Here is a 23,623-nt window from a genome sequence, read left to right on the forward strand (position 1 = left end):
GCTTTAGATGAAGGTTTACAGAACAAACTAGTTTCTCATTACACAGTACACATATTGTTTTATGACTTTGGTTGCCAACCCCATGACATGTCAACACTCTGCCTTCTCAACCCTGGGCTCCCTCTTACCAGATTTCCTGTCCCCTCCTGCCTTCTAGTCCTTGCCCCTGGGCTGGTGTGCCCCTTTAGTCTCATTTTGTTTTATGGGCCTCTTCAATCTTTGGCTGAAGGAGTGACTTCATTACTGAGATGAAAGGGTGTCCAGGGGCCATACTGTCAGGGTTTCTCCAGTCTCTGTCAGGCCAGCAAGCCTGGTCTTTCTTTTCAAGTTAGAATTTTGTTCTGCATTTTCCTCCAGCTCTGTCCACGACCCTCTATTGTGATTCTTGTCAAAGCAGTCAGTGGTGGTAGCCAGGTCCCATCTCGTTGTACTGGACTCAGTCTCATGGAGGCCATGGTAAATGTGGTCCATTAGTCCTTTGGACTAATCTTTCCCTTGTATCTTTGGTTTTCTTCATTCTTCCTTGCTCCTGAACGGGTGAGACCAGTGGAGTATCCTAGATGGCCGCTCACAGTGAGCCAGCAATTCTGTGTGCTTGTCTGCCCAGATACTACCCTTCAATAAGGATAATACTCTTTTAGTAGGGAGAGTAATTTGGCAGTATGTAGCAAATTTGACCACCACCTGTCTCAGTTTTTTGTACTTTGGCGTCTTGTGTGTTGCTGTGATGTTGGAAGCTATGCCACCAGTATTCAGATACGAGCGGGGTCACCCATGGAGGACAGGTGTCAGCTGAGCTTCCAGACTAGGAAGAAGGACCCGGCAGTCTACTTCTGAAAAGCATTAGCCAGTGGAAACCTTATGAATAGCAGAGGAACAAAGTCTGATATAGTGCTGGAAGATGAGCCCCCCAGGTTGGAAGGCACTCCAAAGATGGCTGGGAAAGAGCTGCCTCCTCAAAGTGAGTCAACCTTAATGATGTGGATGGAGTCAAGTTTTTGGGACCTTCATTTGCTGATGTGGCAAGACTCAAAATGAGAATAAACAGCTGCAAACATCCATTAATAATGGGAATGTGGAATGTACGAAGTACAAATCTAGGAAAATTAGAAGTTATCAAAAATGAAATGGAATGCTTGAAGATAGATATTCTAGTGAGGATTTCCTTAGTGAGCTGAAATGGACTGGTATTGGCCATTTTGAATCAGGTACTCCTGTGGTCTGTTATGAAACAGTGCCATGTTATTCATCAAAAAGAACATTTCAAGTCCTGTCCTGAAGTACAGTGCTGTCAGTGATAGGGTAATAGCCACATGCCTACAAGGAAGACCAGTTAATACAACTATTTATTATTCAAATTTACAAGGAAGAAAGGCCTGGCGATCTACTTCCGAAAATTAGCCAATGAAAACCCTGTGGAGCACAACAGAATATTGTCTGATATAGGGCTGAAAAATGAGCTCCTTAGGTTGGAAGGCGCTGAAAGTACACAGTGGCTGCAACAGCCAGCGGACGCGAGCACACCAGCGATCGTGAAGATGGCACAGGACTGGTCAGTGTTTTGTTCTCTTGTACGTGGGGTCGCCATGAGTCTGAGTAACAACAAGCAAATCTGAAGATGCAGATACTTTCAGACCCCACAATAGACCTTAGAGAAATCCTCGTTCATGTGCCTCAGTGGACATGAAAAAGAATATTCATAGCAGTAATAATAATGAAAAATTAGAAGCATCCTGTGTCCCTCATTAGGTATGGTATATAGAACATGATATATTCTGGGATGGCATGCCTGCTGCCTTGAACAGCAGTGACTCAGACGTGCGTCAACTAGGTCTTGAATACTGTTACTGTAAACAAGTTGCCTAACGTCGTAGATATTATAAGGCCATTTTCTTAATTCTAATAACACTATTTAATAGTATGTTTTTATGGTGTTTCAGAAATGTAAACCCAGAAAAACCAAACCCCGGTGCCGTCAAGTCGATTCCGACTCATAGCGATCCTATAGGACAGGGTAAAACTGCCCCATAGGGTTTCCAAGGAGTGCCTGGCGGATTCGAACTGCCAACCCTTTGGTTAGCAGCCGTAGCACTTAACCACTACATCACCAGGGTTTCCCTCAAGAATATATTGAGGCATAATACGCCACCCCAAAACTCACTGGCTTAGAACAGCAGTCATGTATGGTTTTTCTCATTCTTCTCAGGGTGGGCTGGGCTCAGCAGGGGCCGGCTCTGCTTCCTGAGGTGTCTGTGGGTGGGAGGTCCCAGGTGGGGTCTTCACTCACCTGGCTGGCTCCTGGGGCCTGGCCGGGACAAGTAGGGGTGGCCAGGCATTTCGCCTTTCCAAGGTACCCACTCCTGCAGGGCCTCGGGGCCTCCTCATGGGGTCAGAATTCAGGGGGAGGAGGCAGAGGCGGCAGGGCCTCAAAGAACTCAGAGTTTAGTGCAAACCTTCTTCCCTGTCCAGTTAGGCAGTACAGATCATTTGGCCGGGCTCGAGGGGAGGGGAGGGGAGGGGAGTAAACTCCACTGATAGGGCAAGAAAGGTGCACGTATGTATAGCGCAGACTGGAAAATGAGCTGTTGTAAAGCCACAGTTTGCTATGGGTCAGAACCAGAACTGACTCGGCAGCAGTGGGTTTGGTTTTTTTAAAGCCACACCTGTGAGGGTGGGGAGAGACGCCCGGGTACCCAGGGCTCTCTGTCCACGAGTTTGAGAGGCACAAACACATGTCAGTTTCCTCCAAACTCTGAGAAGCCTTCAAGAACATTCTTGATCCCAGCATTTCACAACCCCTTCCGCATGTGGGACTCCTTTCTTGAGCCACAACCCTCAAACCCGTCGGAGTGATCTTCTGCATAATGTACTGGGGAGCACAGACCAAGCTTAGTTCTGCAGAACCTACATCCATATGGGACCCTAAGCCCAGAGCTCTGTCCGCGTGGGACAGACTCAGCCCCCACTTCCTGGTTCATGGGGGCAGTTTGGCCAGAGGGTGAGGTGCTGTGGGGGAGGGGGCTCTTTTTTAGAACTGGTTTCTCAACCTCCCTGCAGTTGCCATCTGTGGCCGGAGCCGTCCCGTGTATTGTAGGATGTTTAACAGCATCCTTGGCCTCTATTCACTAGAAGCCAGTAGCGCCCACTGCATTTGTGACAACCAAAAATGTCTCCTTTTCATCACCAGAATCACCCCCGACTGAGAACCACTGCTTTGGAACTAGGGGGTCTGACATGCTCTAGGACAGATGGACAGTGGTTGGACTGGCTGGCCCAGGCAGCCGGGGCACTGGCACTGTGGAGAGGGTGTGGTCCCTGTCTGTTGGTCACTGCAGGGAGAGGCCATACGGGGTCCACCCCACACAGCCTTGCAGGGCTGAGCAGAGCTCGCTGGAATCTTGGCTCACAGAGCCAGTGGAGGCCCCGTTGTTTGGACCTGGAGGTCATGTTAAGCTCTCGCTGGGCCATCCCTCCTAACGGGGCTCTGTTGGGGTGGGGGGGAGTTTGAACCAGGGGCTCAGGGTTGGGGGGTGGTGTGTGAGCTGGTCAACCAAGCACCTGGAAAGCTTGAGAATGACAGAGGGCTTCTATACCAAGAGTCCCCTAAGAGCAAAAGAGAACACACTACCTTCCATGTTCCTCTCCCCAACCACTGGCTGTGAACGGTGGGGAGGCTTGTTTGAGGCAGAATCCTACCCTGGTTGTAAATGCTTTGTTGATACTTTGAATGAAAACCAAAAACCCACTGCCGTGGAGTCGATTCCGACTCATAGCGACCCTGTAGGACAGAGTAGAACTGCCCCATAGAGTTTCCAAGGAGCACCTGGCGGATTCGAACTGCCGACCTCTTGGATGGTAGCCAAGCTCTTAACCACTACGCCACCAGGGTTTCCGCTTTGAAACTCTCCCTGATATCCATGGGCTTTGAGGGCGGAGCAAGGAATAGAGCCTGCCTTCTTTGTTCATTCATTCATTCACTCATTCATTCACCCACAAACTCTTGCATATGTCCGTGTTAGCCCAGGGTGTGCTGTGTGCCCGCTGTGGGGACGGAGCATTCAGTGCAGCCCTGCCCACGGCGAGCCACCAGCCCGTCACCCAGCCGTGTGGACAGGACAGTGGCAGTGGGTAACACCACAGGGAGAGGTGTGTGGTGCCAAGAGGTTAGACCCAGCCAGGGAGGTGAGAAGAGGGTCAAGGAGAGAGCTAAGGATGAGGAGAGCATAAACGCGACTAGTGAAGTAGAGACGACACTACATTTGAGGAGCAGCTTGTACAGAAGCCTTCTGGGCAGACAGACAGGCATCAACATGAGACTGAAGGAGCCTGGATATGGGTTCGTGTGGGTGAGCACGTAGAGACGGCAGGGGACTGTCCATCACGGGCCATGGGGTCAAGTGACTCCAGGTTTTGTTCACAGCTCCCAGTGACCCCCTGTGTCTGGGTCTTCTGCCTCTGGGCTCAGGGACCTTGGCCTTCAGTGCTGACATCACTGCAGGGGAGCTGCCTCAACTTCAACATCCATTCCCTCCTTAACCTCCTTTTTGTTGTTGATGTTTTAATTAACAGACTTTATTAATTATTTAAGTTTTCAGAAAACTTGTGCAGAAAGAGCAAGTTTCCATGTCCCCTCTCTCCTTGCACACCGTGTCCCCTTCCCATGTCCCCTCTTTCCCTGAACACTGTGTCCCCTTCCCATGTCCCCCTCTCTCCCCTGCACGCCGTGTCCCCTTCCCATGTCTGCTGTCTCCCTGCACTCCTTGTATTCTCCCCACGTCCCCTCTCTCCCTGCACACTGTGTCCCCTCCCCGTGTCCCCTTTCTCGCTGCACACTGTGTGCCCTGTTATTAACATCTCGGTTCCTGTGGTACATTTGTTGTAATTGATGGGCCAATATTGATACAGGGTTATTAACTAAAGTCCATGGTTTACATTAGGATTTCCTCACAGATACTGATACAGAGTTACTAACTAAAATCTATGGTTTACATTAGGATTTCCTCACCAATATTGGTAGTGTTACTAACTAAACTCCATAGTTTACATTAGAATTCCCTCACCAATATTGATACAGTGTTGTTAACTAAAGTCCAGAGTTTACATTAGGGTTTACTCTTTGTTTCGCATTGTCATATGGGCCATCTGGTGGTATAGTGGTTAAGAGCTACTGCTGCTAACCAAAAGGTCAGCAGTTTGAATCTACCAGGTGCTTCTTGGAAACTCTGTGGGGCAGTTCTTCTCTGTCTATAGGGTCGCTGAGGGTCGGAATTGACTCAAGGGCAATGGGTTATGGGTTTTGAAAAATGCACAATGTCATGTGTCCACCATTACAGTTTCGTGCAGAGTAGTGTCACTGCGCTAAAAATGCCGTGTCCCACCTATTCATCTCTCCCTTCTCCCCTTGAGCCCCTGTCAACTGCTAATCGTTTCACTATCTTTCTAGTTTTGCTTCTTCTAGAGTGTCTAATAGTTGGAATCATACATTATGAACCTTTTCAGACTGGGTTCTTTGACTCAGCGATATGTATGGAAGGTTCCTTTCCTACCGGCCTCTGAACACCTTTGTTCTGCCCTCCACCACCCCAGCTGCCCTCACAGATATGGCTTGTGCACCCCACCCTCCTGCTGTCACCCTCCTTGTCATCCACCTCTCCATGGACCCTGGCAGTCGGCTATGGGTTTCCAGTGTACAGAGTGGGCCACACTGTGTTTTGTCTCGTCATAAAGAGGTTAGGTTCAGAAGGTTCAAGATTTGAGCAGCTGTGTACGTGTGCGTGTGTGTGTGTGTGTGTGTGTGAGAAACGCGAACTCCAACAGCAGCAGAGTTTAAAGTGCCAGCTTGTTCTGTTTCACTATTGCTTTCAGCATTTTAAGTGTTAAAATTAATTAAGAGTTAATTTTGAAGACTAAATGTTTATTTAAATGCTGCATATAATTTGGACCAGAAGGAATTTTATGTTTTGGGGGATTTGGGAGAAAACAGAAAAGGAATACGTTTTTTGAGGTGAATTTACTCAGAATTGTATCTGTGAAACGTGGGATGTAGACGTGTTGGCTTTTGAAGCTGTGAGCAGCTACAGATGCAAAGATTCTGCGGCTGCTGGCGTTTTCTGATGAAAGGGCTTTTGATCACACCAGCTGATGGGACTCCTGTGAGAATTACCAGGCTTTTCAAAAATTGTTCTTTCATTAAAAAGAAAAAGTAACAAAATTAAATGCATCTCTTTGGTCTTGCATGTGGCAGGATCAATTAGCCCTAGTAGGGAGGAGTGGCTGGACTGGAAAGTTCACTCTAGGCCTCCACGTGAGCCCTCTGTGGGTCCAGAGCCTTAGTTGTTAGATTCCTAGTTTTAGGATATTCTATCTAATCTAACTCAGGAGTCTCAAAAATAGCTTGCTTCGAATGTATTTGTAAGTCACAGCAATGAAAAGATCTGCTCCCAGGGCACAGTTATTCTGTGTCTCACATTGCCCTGAGGGTCTTTCTGCAGAGTTCACAGGTCTCATCTCTAATCTGTCCCTGGGAGGGGCTGCCAGCTAGCCAGCTAGCCAGGCCCCCCTCCCCCCACTCACATGCCATGCTGAGCCAGGGCAGTGTTTGAGGAACACAGAAGACCCAGCCCAGCTCTACCCCAGTTTCTGGACCCCAGGGTATGCTTTGTTTCAAAGGGTAGTCCTTAGGTCCCCCAAGGTGATGGCTGTGTCTCAAGCCTCCTGTTCTGGACCCAGTGCCCTGGCGCACCCTCCTAGCTCTTCTACCATGCAAGCTTCTTCAGTATCCAGGGAAGGGTCCACCCACCTGTCTGGTCCCATTACCCACTGTGGGGGTTCAGGCACCAGCACAAGGAGTGAGAGAAGGTTTTGGAGCCCAGCTCCCCCTCTGCGGGCAGCCCACCCACTGCACAGCTAGCCCGTACTTGTTCAGAAATATGTGTTGTAAATCCTAACCTCTGTGTCTGTGGTTATCATCCCATTTGGGAATGGGTTGTCTTTGTCATGTTAATGAGGTAGGATTAGTATAGGGTGTGTTTTGAGTCACTCTCTTATAAGATATAAAAAGAACAGATTAGGACAAGCGAGCAAGCAGAGAGGGGAAGAGAGATGGGGTAAGACAGATGCCAAGACACATGGAGATCTCCAAGGAACCAGAAAGCAGAATCTGAAGAGACAGGGACCTTCCTCCAGAGCCGACAGAGCAGGCCTTCTCCTAGAGTCGGCACTCTGAATTTGGACTTCTGGCCTCCTAAACTGTGAGAAGATAAATTTCTGTTGGTTGAAGCCAGCTACTTGTGGCATTTTTCATATAGCAGCACTAGGTGACTAAGACAATCTGGCTGCAGAATTTTTTTTTTTTTTTGATCAGCTGTTTTCTGCTGTTGTCATCTTATATTTTCTTTAATTATATGAGGGAGTAAATTTCTCTTTAATGTACTTGTGAAAACATTTTCACATATCCTTTCGAATGGTGATAATTTTTATGTATTTATTTTTTCCCCTACAATGAGACCACACTTGGTGTTGGAATGTACCTTCATGAGAAAGGTTTCCCTATAAATTACCTGTTAGGCTGACTCAGGATGGGAACTCATCAGCATCTTACCAGGTGTTTTGAAAGGCCCTCTTGTCAATGATGTCATGGTACATTATGCTCTTCTAGACTTCGAGTGGGGCACCCTGACCTGTCTGAATCATCATACCTGACTCAGGTGTTAGAGTAGAGGCTCACATCCTGGCTGGTGTGGAGTTGTCAGAACATTGCAGAACCACATGCTCAAGGGGACGCAGCGTTGCAACACCCCCACTGGCCCGGGCCCCTTCCTGGGTGAAGGTAGCCATGCTGGTCTACTCTGGTGAGGCTGTGTTTCATGCTAGCATCCCGCCTGGCAGAGGACAGTGTGGGTAGAAACAAGAGGGCCACATGTGCTTACAGAGATCTTTGCCTCTTAAGTAACAAATTGGCAGTTCAGCATTTGTTCTGACACCCAGGCCCTTGGACCAGTCTTGCACACAGGTAGTGCCAAGGGTCTGGAGTTACTTACAGCCTTGTGACCCCTGCAGAGAGGGGGTAATTACTTGACTGCTTAACACAGTAGAGAGTCCCTGCATGGTGGTGGTGGTGGTGTTAGGTGCCATCAAGTCGGTTCTGACTCATAGCGACCCTATACACAACAGAGTGAAACACTGTGCCATCCTCACAATCGTTGTTATGCTTGAGCCCATTGTTCCAGCCACTGTGTCAGTCCACCTCATTGAGGGTCTTCCTCTTTTCCGCTGACCCTATACTTTGCCAAGCACGATGTCCTTCTCCAGGGACTGATCCCTCCTGACAACATGTCCAAAGTATGTGAGATGTAGTCTCGCCATCCTTGCTTCTAAGGAGCATTCTGGTTGTACTTCTAAGACAGATTTGTCCATTCTTTTGGCAGTCCATGGTATATTCAGTATTCTTCGCCAACCCCACAATTCAAAGGCGTCAGCTCTTCTTTGGTCTTCCTTATTCATTGTCCAGCTTTCACATGCGTATGATGTGATTGAAAATACCATGGCTTGGGTCAGGGGCACCTTAGTCTTCAAGGTGACATCTCTACTTTTCAACAAAAAGCAAGTGTAGTGTAGTGCAAGTGATTAATGCGCTCGGCTGCTAACCAAAAGGTTGGAGGTTCGAGTTCCCTCAGAGCTGCCTCGAAAGAAAAGCCTGGTGATCTACTTCCCAAAACTCACCCATTGAAAACCCTGTAGGGCATAATTCTACTCTGACATGCACAGGGTTGCCATGAGTTGGAGTCAGCCCAACAGCAACTGGTTTTTTGGTTTAACACAGTGGAGGGTCTAAGCTGGGGCATTGTAACTTCAGGTAACTTCTCTTCGGAAGATTCTGAGCTGGTGAATTAGGAAGTCACTGTTTTACACTTAAAAAGAGTCAGCACTTTTTCACCTTCTTATCGTGGGAAATTTCAGCCCTATAGAAAAGTAGAGAAAAATGTAATGAACCCCCATGTACCCGTCACCCAGCCTCAGAAGTAACCAATTTATAGCCCATCTTGTTTCATTTATGCAGCTTACTATTCCTACCACTGTCCTTACTACCATGATAAACGGAGAAAAGACTGAAGTTTTTAAGGATTTCATTTTCCTGGGATCCACAGTCAATGCCCATGGATTCCTACCACTGTCCTTACTACCATGATAAACGGAGAAAAGACTGAAGTTTTTAAGGATTTCATTTTACTGGGATCCACAGTCAATGCCCATGGAAGCAGCAGCCAAGAAATCAAAAGATGTGTTGCATTGGGCAAATCTGCTGCAAAAGGCATCTTTAAAGTGTTAGAAAGCAAAGATGTCACTTTGAGGGCTAAGATGTGCCTGACCCAAGCCATGGTGTTTTCAATCGCCTCATGTGCCTGTGAAAGCTGGACGGTGAATAAGGAAGACCGAAGAAGAGTTGATGCCTTTGAATTACAGCGTTGGAGAAGAACATTGAATATATCATGGACTGCCAGAAGGATGAACAGATCTGTCTTGGCAGAAGTACAGCCAGAATGTTCCTCAGGAGCAAGGATGGCAAGACTTCATCTCATGTACTTTGAATGTGTCATCAGCAAGGACCAACCCTTGGAGAAGGACATCATGCTTGGTAAATAGAAGGTCAGCGAAAGAGGGGAAGACCCTCAATGAGATGGATCGACACAGTGGCTGTAGCAGTGGGCTCAAACACAGCAATGTGAGGGTGGCACAGGACCTGGCAGCTTTTCTCTCTGTTGTACCTGGGGTCACGATGAGTCGGAGCTGACTTGACTGCACCTAACAGCAACAGCAACAGCAACACTATCTCCCACCCTGAGGTTATTTTGAAGCAAACCCCAGGCTTCATACCATCTCATTCATCCCATCGTTCACACTTCTTTGGGGAGACGCTTCCCCTCATGCACTTCTTGGCACCCCCGAGGGAGAGTTTTCATGGGAAAGGTAGCGTGAAAATCTGGTTCTTCCCCCCTTTTACTGAGCAGCTTCACAGAATGAGCTGATTTCCTAGTCTTAGACTGAAGGCAAACCATGGAGACCTAGCAGAGCAGCCCGTGAAAACACGTGGGCTCCTAACCCAGGAGAGCCGGGCACCTCCCGGTACCATCTGGGCTTCTTAAGGCAGATGTCCTTGCAAAGCAAAAAAAAAAAGGGAAAGTCTCTGGATGGCACAAATGGTTGAGTAAAAAACGGTTAAGTTGGCAGTTCAAAGCCACACAGAGACACCTTGGAAGAAAGGCCTGGCAGTCTGCTTCCAAAAGGTCACAACCTTGAAAACCCCATGGAGCAGTTCTACTCTGCATCCATGGGGTCGCCGTGAGTCAGAATCGACTTGATGGCAACTAACAAAAACAGCTACAACAACAAAATGCTAACAGGATCAAGTAAAACTGCCCTCTCCCCTCTTCCAGACGGCTTCAGTGGCTTCCCTGTGGCAGGAAAGCTTTGCCCACCATCCTGTTATTGATGAGGCCAAGCACTTCCACGGGGGCAGGTTGTTGCTACTCCCTCAGCTAGGCAGGAGCCAGGACAACTCATCTTAGGTTTGTAGTCCCAGCCCAACTTACCTGTGGGCTCCCTAGCACGCCATGAACTACTGCTATTTTATTCCATTATTTGTAGTAAAAACTGCCTTGGCAGCGAAAATGACTAATACAGTAGGTGCCTGATAAAAAAAGTACATTTGTGAGCCAGCTCATCACAGAAGAGCAGCCTGAGTACAGTAAACTTTGAGACTTTCTGTTCATATTTTTGGCTTCCTGTTCATCGTGTCTGCCTTGCGCAGGCAAATGCTGGGAGCACCAACTTTTAAGAACAATTTATGGAAGCAAATAAATCTACTTCTGTCCAGTAACCTAGTTTCTCTGTGAATAGGAAAGACTGCTAGCAGTTAGTTTTAATAGCAGAGCAGGTATCTGAAGCTCCTAGAACAGACCTCCCCACATTGAGCCTGAGCCCTGTGGCTAAGAGCCCTGGGCAGCAGAGGACGCCCTGAGATGGCCCAGGGACTGAAAACAGGGATGTAGACATGAGGTTGGCAGAAGGCTTACAAATAGCAAACAGTCGTTGTCTGCAGACTGCGTTCTCTTGTCACTCTGCCACAGAATTATATGATAATTGGAAAGGGTGAAAAAAATAGAAAAATGTTTAAAGCTCAATTTTAAACATGAAGAACAGGCTACATTTTAAAACATGTAAGATGAAGCCAGGAGCGCTGGTGGCACAGTGGTTGAAGCGCTTGCCTGCCAGCCAGAAGATCAGTGGTTGGAATCCACTAGCCACTCCTTGGGAGAAAGATGTCGCAGTCTGCTTCCGTAAAGATTTACAGCCTTGAAAACACTGAGGGGCGGTTCTGCTCTGTCCTGTAGGGTTGCCCGGGGTCAGAATCGACTCATTGGCAGTGGGTTCAGGTAGGTTTGAGGTGAAGCTAAAGAGGCTCTTAAAGGAAGCTGTATGTCCTTAAATATGAATCTTTGGAAAAGAAAAAGTTCCTGAAAATAACGAGTCACGTTTTCACTTCAAAAGGTTAAAGAGGACATTGGCGTACACTCAAAGTAGAAAGAAGGTGGTCTTGAGAGAGGCAAAGTCAGTGTTACTGGATAGGTGACGATTGGACAACCAAAACTGGCTTTTTGACCAGATTAATAAAATAGGTGAGTATCTGGCGATATGGGCTAAAAAGTTGAAGAGGCACAAGTACTATTAGAAAAGAAACCACATGTCAGCGTTGGTTTAAATTCATGGGGGGATACAATGAACAACGTCCTGCCAGTGAACTTGAACACATACACACAAGATGGGCAGCTTGGGGAGGCTATTGAAATTGACAGAAAGAAAAATCTGAAATCTAGAGAACAGTCTTAGAAACCCTGAAACTGCAGCCAGAAATCTACACAGAAACCCTAGAGGAAAGAAGTAGCTCAGTGGTGGTGTAACATTGTTGCCGCAGTGATGTCACAACCCAGGAACACCGTACAAGGGGAGAAGCAAGGCGTTAGTCTTGCATACAGCTTGGTAAAGAGCCAGCCCCAAACGTGTCAGCAGACAAACCCAGCAGTTCTTTAAAAATCCATCCTAACAGGTAGCTTCACAGCACTGTAAGCACGCTTTTAATTCTGGAAACACTGTTAATATAATGTATTGCTTTAGCAGATTAAGTGAGAACCGGCACGTAATTATCCCAATAGATGCAGAAGAGACGTCTGATAAAATTCAGCACCCATTCATGTTTTTAAATAAACAAAACTCTTAGAAAACTAGAGACAGAAAGGTACGTTCGTTCCTAGAGTATTTACGGGCAACCTATATAGCAGGTTTCCCGCTTCATGCTGAAATATTCTGGCGAACGTCGACACCAAGACAACAGCTCTGTTTTCAAACTGCTTGCAGTCAACCTGAAACTGACCCCAGAGGTTCCAGCCAGGTCAGTAACCAGCCCCCCACAAGGAGAAAGGGGTTAACAGTTTTCATCATTTGAAACCATACGATTGTCTAGCTTGGTGGTGTCCAGTATGCATGAGCCATATGTGGCTATTGAGCGCTTGAAACGTGGCAAATCTGAAGTTGGAATAGGCTCGATGGCAATGGGTTTGTTTTTTTGTTTTTTTTTTTGTAAGTATAAGATCCACCCTGGACTTCCAGTGACAGAAATGTAAATTATCTCATTAATAATTTTTATACTGAGTGCATGTTGAAATATTATTTCAGAGATGCTGTTATTGGTAGGTGGTATTGAATCAACTTAGATTCATGGCGACCCCATATGGCAGAGTCAAACTGCCCATAGGGTTTTCTAGGCTGTAATCTTTATGGAAGTAGGTCACCAAGTCCTTCTCCCTCGGAGCTGCTAGATGAGCAGCCAAGTGTTTAATCATTGTACTACCAGGACTCCTTATTTCAGATACTTTGGGTAAAATAAACTATAATAATGATTTTACCTCCTTTTTCTTTTTTAAATGTGGCCACTAGAAAATTTTTAACTGTATAGGTGGCTCACATACTATTTCTTTTGGGCAGTGCTGGTCTTGATAGAAAACCCAAAAGAACACAGAGAGAAACCATGGGAACAATGTCCAAGTGATCTCAGTTGCAAGGAACAGAAAAGCCAGGAAGGTGACTTGGGGGGTGGGACATCTTAGGCTTGTAGTTGTTGTTAGGTGCCGTCAAGTCGGTTCCAACTCATAGCAACCCCATGCACAACAGAACGAAACACTGCCCAGTCCTGTGCCATCCTTACAGTTGTTGTTATGCTTGAGCCCATTGTTGCAGCCACTGTGTCAATCCACCTCGTTGAGGGTCTTCCTCTTTTCCGCTGACCCTGTACTTTGCCAAGCATGATGTCCTTCTCCAGAGACTGATCCCTCCTGACAACATGTCCAAAGTATGTAAGACGCAGTCTCGCCATCCTTGCTTCTAAGGAGCATTCTGGTTGTACTTCTAAGACAGATTTGTTCGTTCTTTTGGCAGTCCATAGTACATTCAGTATTCTTCGCCAACGCCACAATTCAAAGCCATCAATTCTTCTTCGGTCTTCCTTATTCATTGTCCAGCTTTCACATGCACATGATGCAATTGAAAATACCATGGCTTGGGTCGGGCGCACCTTAGTCTTCAGGCTGACATCTTTGCTCTTTCACACTTTAAAGAGGTCCTTTGCAGCGGATTTACCCCATGCAATGTGTCTTTTGATTTCTTGACTGCTGCTTCTATGGCTGTTGATTGTGGATCCAAGTAAAATGAAATCCTTGACAACTTCAATCTTTTCTCCATTTATCATGATGTTGCTCATTGGTCCAGTTGTGAGGATTTTGGTTTTCTTTATGTTGAGGTGCAATCCATACTGAAGGCTGTGGTCTTTGATCTTCATTAGTAAGTGCTTCAAGTCCTCTTCACTTTCAGCAAGCAAGGTTGTGTCATCTGTATAACGCAGGTTGTCAATGAGTCTTCCTCCAATCCTGATGCCCTGTTCTTCATTAAGTCCAGCTTCTCAGATTATTTGCTCGGCATACAGATTGAATAGGTATGGTGAAAGAATACAACCCTGACACACACCTTTCCTGACTTTAAACCAATCAGTATCCCCTTGTTCTGTCCAAACAACTGCCTCTTGATCTATGTAAAGGTTCCTCATGAGCACAATTAAGTGTTCTGGAATTCCCATTCTTCGCAATGTTATTCATAGTTTGTTATGATCCACACAGTCGAATGCCTTTGCATAGTCAATAAAACACAGGTAAACATCCTTCTGGTATTCTCTGCTTTCAGCCAGGATCCATCTGACATCGGCAGTGATATCCCTGGTTCCACATCCTCTTCTGAAACCAGCCTGAATTTCTGGCAGTTCCCTGTCGATATACTGCTGCAGTCATTTTTGAATGATCTTCATAAGAATTTTGCTTGCGTGTGATATTAATGATATTGTTCTATAATTTCCACATTCAGTTGGATCACCTTTCTTGGGAATAGGCATAAATATGGATCTCTTCCAGTCAGTTGGCCAGGAAGCTGTCTTCCATATTTCTTGGCATAGACGAGTGGGCACCTCCAGTGCTGCATCTGTTTGTTGAAACATCTCAATTGATATTCCATCAATTCCCGGAGCTTTGTTTTTCACCAATGCCTTCAGAGCAGCTTGAACTTCTTCCTTCAGTACCATTGGTTCCTGATCATATGCCACCTCCTGAAATGGTTGAACATCGACTAATTCTTTTTGTTTTGGTATAATGACTCTGTGTATTCCTTCCATCTTCTTTTGATGCTTCCTGCTTTGTTTAATATTTTCCCCATGGAATCCTTCACTATTGCAACTCGAGGCTTGAATTTTTTCTTCAGCTCTTTCAGCTTGAGAAATACCGAGTGTGTTCTTCCCTTTTGGTTTTCCATTTCCAGCTCTTTGCACATGTCATTATAATACTTTGTCTTCTTGAGCCACCCTTTGAAATCTTCAGTTCTTTTACTTCATCAATTCTTTTGCTTTAGCTGCTCGACATTCGAGAGCAAGTTTCAGAGTCTCCTCCGACATCCATCTTGGTCTTTTCTTTCTTTCCTGTGTTTTCAGTGACCTCTTGCTTTCCTAATGGACGATGTCCTTGATGTCATTCCACAACTTGTCTGGTCTTCGGTCACTAGTGTTCAGTGCGTCAAATCTGTTCTTCAGATGGTCTCTAAAGTCAGGTGGGATATACTCAAGGTCATAGTTTGGCTCTCGTGGACTTGCTCTGATTTTCTTCAGTTCCAGCTTGAACTTGCATATGAGCAATTGGTGGTCTGTTCCACAGTCGCCCCCTGGCCTTGTTCTGACTGATGATATTGAGGTTTTCCATCCTCTCCTTCCACAGATGTGTTCAATTTGAATTCTGTGTGTTCCATCTGGTAAGGTCTATGCCTATAGTTGTTGTTTATGTTGATGAAAGAAGGTATTTGTAATGAAGAAGTCATTGGCCTTGCAAAATTCTATCATTCGGTCTCCTGCATCGTTTCTGTCACCAAGGCCATATTTTCTAACTACTGATCCTTCTTCTTTGTTCCAGCTTTTGCATTAAAATCACCAGTAATTATCCATGCATCTTGATTGCATGTTCGATCAATTTCAGACTGCAGCAGCTGATAAAAATCTTCTATTTCTTCACCTTTGGCCCTAGTGGTTGGTGCGTTAATTTGAATAATAGTCGTATTAACTGGTCTTCCTTGTAGGCGTATGGATAGTTTCCTGTCACTGGCAGCATTATACTTCAGGATGGAACTTGAAATGTTCTTTTTGATGATGAATGCAACACCATTCCTCTTCAAGTTGTCATTCCCAGCATAGTAGACTGTATGATTGTCCTATTCAAAACGGCCAATACCAGTCCATTTCAGCTCACTAATGCCTAGGATATCGATGTTTATGTGTTCCATTTCATTTTTGACGATTTCTAATTTTCCTAGATTCATACTTCATACGTTCCAGGCTCTGATTATTAATGGATGTTTGCAGCTGTTTCTTCTCATTTTGAGTCATGCCGCATCAGTAAATGAAGGTCCGGAAAGCTTTACTCCATCCATGTCGTTAAGGTTGACTCTATTTTGAGGAGGCAGCTCTTCCCCCGTCATCTTTTGAGTGCCTTCCAACCTGGGGGGCTCATCTTCCAGCACAATGTTCTGCTGCTATTCATAAGGTTTTCACTGGCTAATACTTTTCAGAAGTAGACTGCCGGGTCCTTCTTCCTAGTCTGTCTTAATCTGGAAGCTCAGCTGAAACCTGTCCTCCATGGTTGACCCTGCTGGTATCTGAATACCAGTGGCATAGCTTCCAGCATCACAGCAACACGCAAGCCCCCACAGTACCACAAACTGACAGACACATGGGGGAGCTTAGGCTTAGGTAACTGCAAAGCCCAGAGACATACATAACTGCAGATCTGGGTCTCTTCCATCTTTTCTGCTTCCTCTCTGCAGCTTGTAAGCCACGTTCCTCATGACCACAAGGTGGCTGCAGCCACTCCAGGTTCCTGCTACCCAGAGCAGAAGTAGAGGTGTTGTCTACTCCGTGTCTTTTTATGAGTGAGGAAACCTGTTCTGGAAGACTTCAGCAGATCTTCCCTCTGTCTCATCGGGCGGAATTATGTCACCGGCCCATGTGAACCAGCACTAGCGTGGGGAGTGAGATGGTGATGATTGCCATAGGCCAATCTTCTTTTCTTTTTTTAATGTGCTTTAAGTGAAAGTTGACGGTTCAAGTCAGTTTCTCATACAGATACTTATACACACATTGTTATGTGGCCCTAGTTGTTCTCCCTACAATGTGACAGCGCACTCATCCTCTCCACCGTGTATTTCCTTAGTCCATTCAGCTAGCTCCTGTCCCCCTCTGCCTTCTCATCTCGCCTCCAGACAGGAGCTGCCTACATAGTCTCATGTGTCTATTTGAGCTAAGAAGCTCACTCCTCTCCAGTTTTGGGCTAACAGAGCATCTGGGGGCCGTGACCCCTGGGGTCCCTCCAGTCTCAGTCAGACCATTAAGTCTTGTCTTTTTACTATAATTTGAGGTCTGCATCCCACTCAAAGTGCTTGATAGTATGTTTAGAACATAGAGTTGTGCAGCAGTTCCTTCACAGTGGTTATGTCTCCTGTTAGCCTCGACTCTCGTGTTCCCGTGGACCCGTGTCCATCCTTGCCCCTCTGTTATCTTCTTGGTGCGGACACAGGAGGTTGTCTCCATACCCTGGCTCCCACCCTGTCCTCGCTGCTCCTCCGCCTTTACCTCCAGGGCCCAGTTCCCCTCTTTGTGGATCCCTATGCAGCCTTTCGTGGTGTCTTCTCGACCTAAAACATGGTCTTCATTCATTTGCCCTAAGCTTCGATGTTGTTAGCTGCTGTTGAGTCAGCCCCCTGCTCACGGAGGCCTCAAGCACAGTAGAAGGAAATGCTGTCCAGTCCTGCGCCATCCCTGTGATCAGTTGCAGGTTGGACCATTGTGATCCCTAGGGTTTTCCTTGGCTGATTTTCAGAAGTAGGTCGCCAGGCCTTTCTTTCTAGTCCATCTTAGTCTGGAAGCTCCACTGACACCTGTTCAGTATCCTAGCAACATGCAGGCCACCAGGACAGACGGGTGGTGCCTGCGCATGAGGCGCATTGGCCGGAAATTGAGCCCGAGTCTCTGTGAGGAAGGGGAGCCGTCTTCCACTGAACCTGCGCTGAGCTGCAGCCTCTGAGTTCCTGGGCTCCTGCCCTTCCCCCAGCCCATTCCCTGTGCTCCAGGTCTTCCTCGAGCTGGAAAGCTGCACCTTGGGCCTCATGTTAATCTGTTCCATACGGACTGGCTGGCCTTTTCACAGTCCCTGCCTATCGTCATGTGAGCGTTTTCCGATCGTGGTGATCGTTTTCCAGGGGAAGCTAAGATGGGGGTAGCATTTCTTCTGTGCAGATGACAACAAGTGAGGCCCCAGCTCCCGGTGCAGAGCCCCTGGGGGTGCCTGTGTGAGTTGGACCGGAGCCTCCATGACCTTGCAGGAGAAAACGCCCCATCTCATTCCTAAGTCCCCATTGGTGGGAGGCTAGTAAGGAAAGGGTGGGGTTAGAACGCAGGGACAGGGTGCTTGGTAGGTATGTGTCCCATGCAGCATGCTCCACAGGGCGGCCTGTGCCACCGAGCACAAAGACAGAGCCCTGGGTTCGCAGGGGGCCTGTGTCCTGAGCGCTGTCCCCCCGGGTTGCTTTACGAAACGGTGTGGGTGGCAGTGCTTCTGAGTAACACCCTCTCTGTCCCCCAGATCGCCATCATGACACTGACCCTCTTCCCCATCCGGCTCCTGTTCGCCGCCTTCATGATGCTGCTCGCCTGGCCCTTCGCGTTTGTGGCTTCACTGGGATCTGATGGGAAAGAACCGGAACAGCCCCTGGCCTTGTGGCGGAAGTAAGTCGATTGGTGGCGATTGTGGGCCCCCCAGCATGCCATGTGCACGGGGCAGCGCAGCCAGAACAAACCCTACTCCACCCCAGTGTCCTCGTCCCCCCACCCACACTCATCCTTCTTCCCGTCCTGAGGCCCCGCGCCCACCACTCGCCTGCCTCCTGCTGTGGGCTCTGCAGGGTTAGTGCCCCCTTTCCCCTTGTTTCAGGCATCTAAACTGTGCTCTCCCTAACCATGAAGTATAAGTAAACCCCTCCGTCTGTCAACAGGCATGCTGTGAACATATCCTAATTAAAGATCAAATGAAGGCCAAAATATAATTAAAAAAGGAAATAAAATCACAGTTTTTTTTCTTGTTACATTTAAATTCCTAGAGCTGTTCATTTAGCTGAAGATATATGCCATTAATAAATAAGTAGTTGAGATACAAGTATTTTCAGTGTCTTAAAAGCTGTAATTCATGTCATAAAACCAAAGGGCTGACAACCCTTCTCTATGCTGACACCTCTAATCAATCATGAGGGGTCCTTGAACAGTTTATTCAGAAACAGAAATATCAGTAATCGAGTTCAGGGCTTGGCAATCTACAACACGAGGGCCAAGTCCATCCACTGCCTGTTTGTGTAAATAAAGTTTTATTGGAACACATCCATGCACATTGATCTACATACTATCTGTGGCTGCTTTTGCTATGCAGTGGCAGAGCTGAGCAGTTGTGACAGAGACAGAATGACCCACAAACTCTAAAATATTCACCACCTAGCCCTGTAGTGTAATGGATTTGCCCAGTACACCTTTCTCTAGCATTATCTGATGTTTGGGCTTTGTATGTGGCGATATTGACATGAGGCATAGAAGCAGCTTGTGTCTCTGACACTGGTTCTTGCTGATACCCTTGTGTGCATGGGAAGGCGGCACCCCCATTTGACCCAGTGAAGGCTACATCCAGGCATGTCACTGCTGTGCTGTGTGGCAGTCTGAGCGCCTTAGCAACACCCTTACACTGGGTCTTCATGCAGCCTTCTCGTGGCATTTCCCATTCTCGGACAGCTCTCCACAGATGTCTCTAGTGGACTGCGGTGTTTCTTCCTCCCTGGGTGGCTGTCTTCACCACCTGTACCTGCCACAGCACCTGGGCCTTGGGGCTGCTGGGGAAGAATTTCCCGAGAGTGACTGACCAACTAGCTGACTGGCTGCCTGACTGACTGACAACAAACGTCGTGCTGACTGTCTGGGCGATGTGAAATGTGGTTACTTAGGGGTGCTGGGACCATTGCTGGGTTTTGGTTTCATCCTTTTTTCCACTTTACCCACTGCTGTTGTTTCCTAAATTCCCTTTGAAGAGCACGCTTTACCTTGAGGTTCATTTTTTAAAGGTTGCTTTAATCATAAAATATAAATTTGGTGTCAAATATATAATCAAACAAAACCTAGACCAAGTCAGAATTAGAATTTCAGTTTGGCTCGGTTGAGAAACTGTAACTAGAAAGGGAGATTTTGTCATTTTTGACAAATTCTTGGCGACTTGATTAAGTTTTGGTTTTGAGCGATGGTAGTTTAAGGAACCGTTCCCAGCACTTTTTGTCTTAATTTTCTGTTTCTCCATCTCTCTTCCTGGACTGGCCCCCTCCGCCACACACTCTGTTCTCCTCTCCCGTGACTGGGATCCTGACACAGCTGTGATTTCTGTCTTTCTAAGATCAGTTGCTCTGGTGGTTTTCCTTTCCCCACGTACTCACCCTGGTGCTGCTTTTCTGGCCTGTGAATAATTTACTTGGCTTTATCAGATTATCTGATAAACAGTCCACAACAGACTCTAGGTTCCAGTACCTCAAAGCTTCTTTAATACCTATGTCACGGGAGTCTGTGAAGTGTTCCATGAGAGTTAAGCATTGAGATTTCATGTGTCACTCACTCAGTGTCAGTGTGAGTGGGGATTAACCGTGTGTCATTCCCCGTGTGCCCTGTACATGTGTCGTACCGTGTGTCATTCCACGTGTGCCCTGTATGTGTGCAACACGTGTGTCATTCCTTATGTGTCCTGTACGTGTGCCGCACCATGTGTCATTCCACGTGTGTCCTCTACATGTGCCATACCCGCGTGTCATTCCATGTGCACACAGCACATGTGCTACAAACACATATCATTCCATGCATGTGCTGTACCTCGTTGTGTCCCTGTCCACAAACAACCCTCAGCGTTTCTCCTCAGCAGCATTTATTAAAAAGCTCACTCGGTGCCCCACCCTGGGCTCGGTACTTGAGGGGAAAAAGAAGGAAGAACAAACATTCACAGCAAACCCCTCTGAGAAAATCACCGCAGTAAAAGTAAAAGTGCCTGGATATGAGCAGCGGGGATTAGGAAGAGACACTTTTAGAAATAGCTGAACTCCGAGTGTCCAACACTGTGGCTAAAGAACAGTTGCGTAGCAGCATAGGGAATTCCAGCTGTTTTATGTGATGCACGGTTTTGAATAGATTGATGTTAGTTAAAAGGAGATTCTTTGTTGAATCTAATTTGGTATTGTGTAAGATTTTATCTCAGAAAGTTAATAGATACTCAGGTTTGACATGCATCAACTTGTTTAGTTTACTGCAAGGTAGTTTTGGCAGGGCACGCAGGACCTTACAGCATTCATTTAGAGCCAGAGAGGCAGAAGTAACAATTACAGTTACAATGGTAGTCCAGTGGCTAGGGTCTAAATCTTTCAGGTTCAGGCTTTGACCTTTAACAAGAGGTCTAGGGAGGAAGGCTTAACCGTGGCTTGACCTCGGTGGAGGTCCCTCGTAGCGAGGGTCTGAGGTCGGCGGCAGCAAACAGAATCTCAGTTCCATCTCTGCCTTCTCTCAGTGAGTGAGCAGAAATTTAGGGTTTATATGTGAATTTGTCACCTTGGTTCCAAATCACAGGGGCCAGCATGACATCAAAGACTATATTATGTCTTTTCTCCAGGGTTAGAGAGTAACCCAATGGCGTATCTTTTCTTCAAGGTTAGGAAGATCGTTTGGGGTTTATGTTATGTTGTCCTGTGTCACAGCATGCCAAGTCAGAGTGAACTTAGAGGCTGTTTACATTCTTTACATACTTCTCATGCTTCTGTGTTTCTGTGTCAAAGTTCAGAAATTTTCTGAATAACTTTCTCATGGCTTATAGTTTCCAGTGACTTGCAGTTAGCGTTAGAGTCTCACGAAGGTAGACATATTTCTGCTTTTAGGTTTATATTATGTGTTGATACGAGTGCACTTTGAACGTGCAGCAGTGACTTATGCCCTGTGGGATTTGAGATCATTATTAGAAACATACAGAGGATATTTGAGAAAATTCCCCATCTGCCTTCTTTCGTCCAAAGATGTGGTCCGGCGGTGAGTTTCTCACCTGCCAAACGGTGCTCCTTGCTGTTCGGGGCGGTGTCTGCTGTATTAACGTTTGATTTGGGGTCTTCAAGAGAAGGAGGCAAACCCTGAGACACATCTGCTATCATGAGGGCGTTGGTGCTTCAGTGGTAGAATTCTTGCCTTCCATACAGGAGACCCAGGTTTGATTCCTGGCTAGTGCACGACAGGCACAGCCACCACCCATCCATCAGCGGAGGCTTGTATGCCGCTATGATGCCGAACAGGTTTCAGCGGAGCTTCCGGCCTAACACAGACCAGAAAGAAGGGTCCGGTGATCTTTTTCTGGAAATCAGCCAGTGGAAACCCTATGGCTCACAAGGGTCTGATCAGCAACTGATCGTGGGGATGGTGCGGCACCAGGCAGCATTTAATCCCATCATGCATGGGGTTGCCATGAGTCAGTTGCTGACTCAGTGGCATCTAATGACAACAACATCTGCTATCTTAAATCATAAACACTTTTCCTTAAATAACTTCTCCTCCCAAATCCTGTTGGTTGCTTGGACTGATTAATGAAAGATCCAAATTAGTTTTAAAAACTAAAGCATAGTCTGGGGGGACATCTAGCTCATTTGACGTAACATAGTTTATTAAGAAAATGTTCTACTTCCTACTTGGGTGAGTAGTGTCTGAGGTCTTAAAAGCTTGTGAGTGGCCATCTAAGATACTCCACTGGTCTCACCCAATCTGGAGCAAGGGAGAGTGAAGAAAACCGAAGACGCAGGGGAAAGATTAGCCCAAAGGGCTGGTGGACCACAACTACCACAGCGTCCACCAGACTGAGTCCAGCACAACTAGATGGTGCCTGGCTACCACCACTGGCTGCTCTGACAGGGATCACAATAGAGGGTCCTGGACAGAGCTGGAGAAAAACATTGAACAAAATTCTAACTCACAAAAAGAGTCCATACTTACTGGCCTGACGGAGACTGGAGAAACCCTAAGAGTATGACTTCTGAACACCCTTTTAGCTCAGTACTGAAGTCACTCCTGAGACTCACCCTTCAGCCAAAGATTAGACAGGCCCATAAAACAAAATGAGACCAAAGGGGCACAACAGCCCAGGGCAAGGATGAGAAGGCAGGAGGGAACAGGAAAGCTGGTAATGGGGACCCCGAGGTCGAGAAGGGAGAGTGTTGACACATCGTGGGGTTAGCAGCCAATGTCACACAACAATACATCTATTAATTGTTTAATGAGATACTAATTTGCTCTGTAAACCTTTATCTAAAGTACAATAACACAAATTTTTTTTTTTTTTAAATAATAGCAATAAAAAACTAAAGCTTGGTCCCCCGTGCCTCAGTGTGTGGCCACCCAGTAGTTGTTTATCATCCAGATAATAATAGCCTTTTCTAGGTGGCACCAGGAGAGGCCCTGTGCCCTTCCAGGGATGGGCCGCTACTCAGGTGGGTTGGGACTCACCTTTTGGCATTCTCTTGAGACAGTGTTTTTCAGCCACTTAGGAAAATCAATCTGGTACGTTTTCAGTGTCTCATTTTGCTGTGTGTAGTGATTTTGTGCAATTTGATCACCCACTTAGCCCAGTGACTAAATGAGATTTGGCTCTTTGTAAAGATGAATTCTTCTCTCCGGGGACTAAGGTTTGTGGAGCTCATGGTTACTCACACATCAAGGGCCCTTCGCCCACAGAGCAGTTATGTGACGAGCTGAGTGATGATCTGATTTGTAGCTTGTCAGAGGGATTACTGTGAACAGAAATGCCCAGATTTAGATGCTTAAATGCACATGTATTTTAAAGAGAAGTAAATCAGGAACAGATTCAGCAAATCTAGGCTGACCTTTATTTTCCAA

The 23,623-nt window shown here is 46.7% G+C and overlaps 1 protein-coding gene across 1 annotated transcript in view; it reads left to right on the forward strand.

The window, feature by feature from the left end:
- Window positions 1–23,623, forward strand: part of LPCAT1 (lysophosphatidylcholine acyltransferase 1) — a 92,428-nt gene that overhangs the window by 17,383 nt on the left and 51,422 nt on the right. Inside the window, exon 2 of the mRNA XM_049861060.1 lies at window positions 18,273–18,415. Within this exon, the coding sequence (XP_049717017.1) occupies window positions 18,273–18,415 (143 nt within the window). The remainder of the gene's footprint in view (window positions 1–18,272; window positions 18,416–23,623) is intronic.

The sequence above is a fragment of the Elephas maximus genome, chromosome 2, assembly GCF_024166365.1.
Source record: "Elephas maximus indicus isolate mEleMax1 chromosome 2, mEleMax1 primary haplotype, whole genome shotgun sequence".
NCBI classification, from domain to species: Eukaryota; Metazoa; Chordata; class Mammalia; order Proboscidea; family Elephantidae; genus Elephas; species Elephas maximus.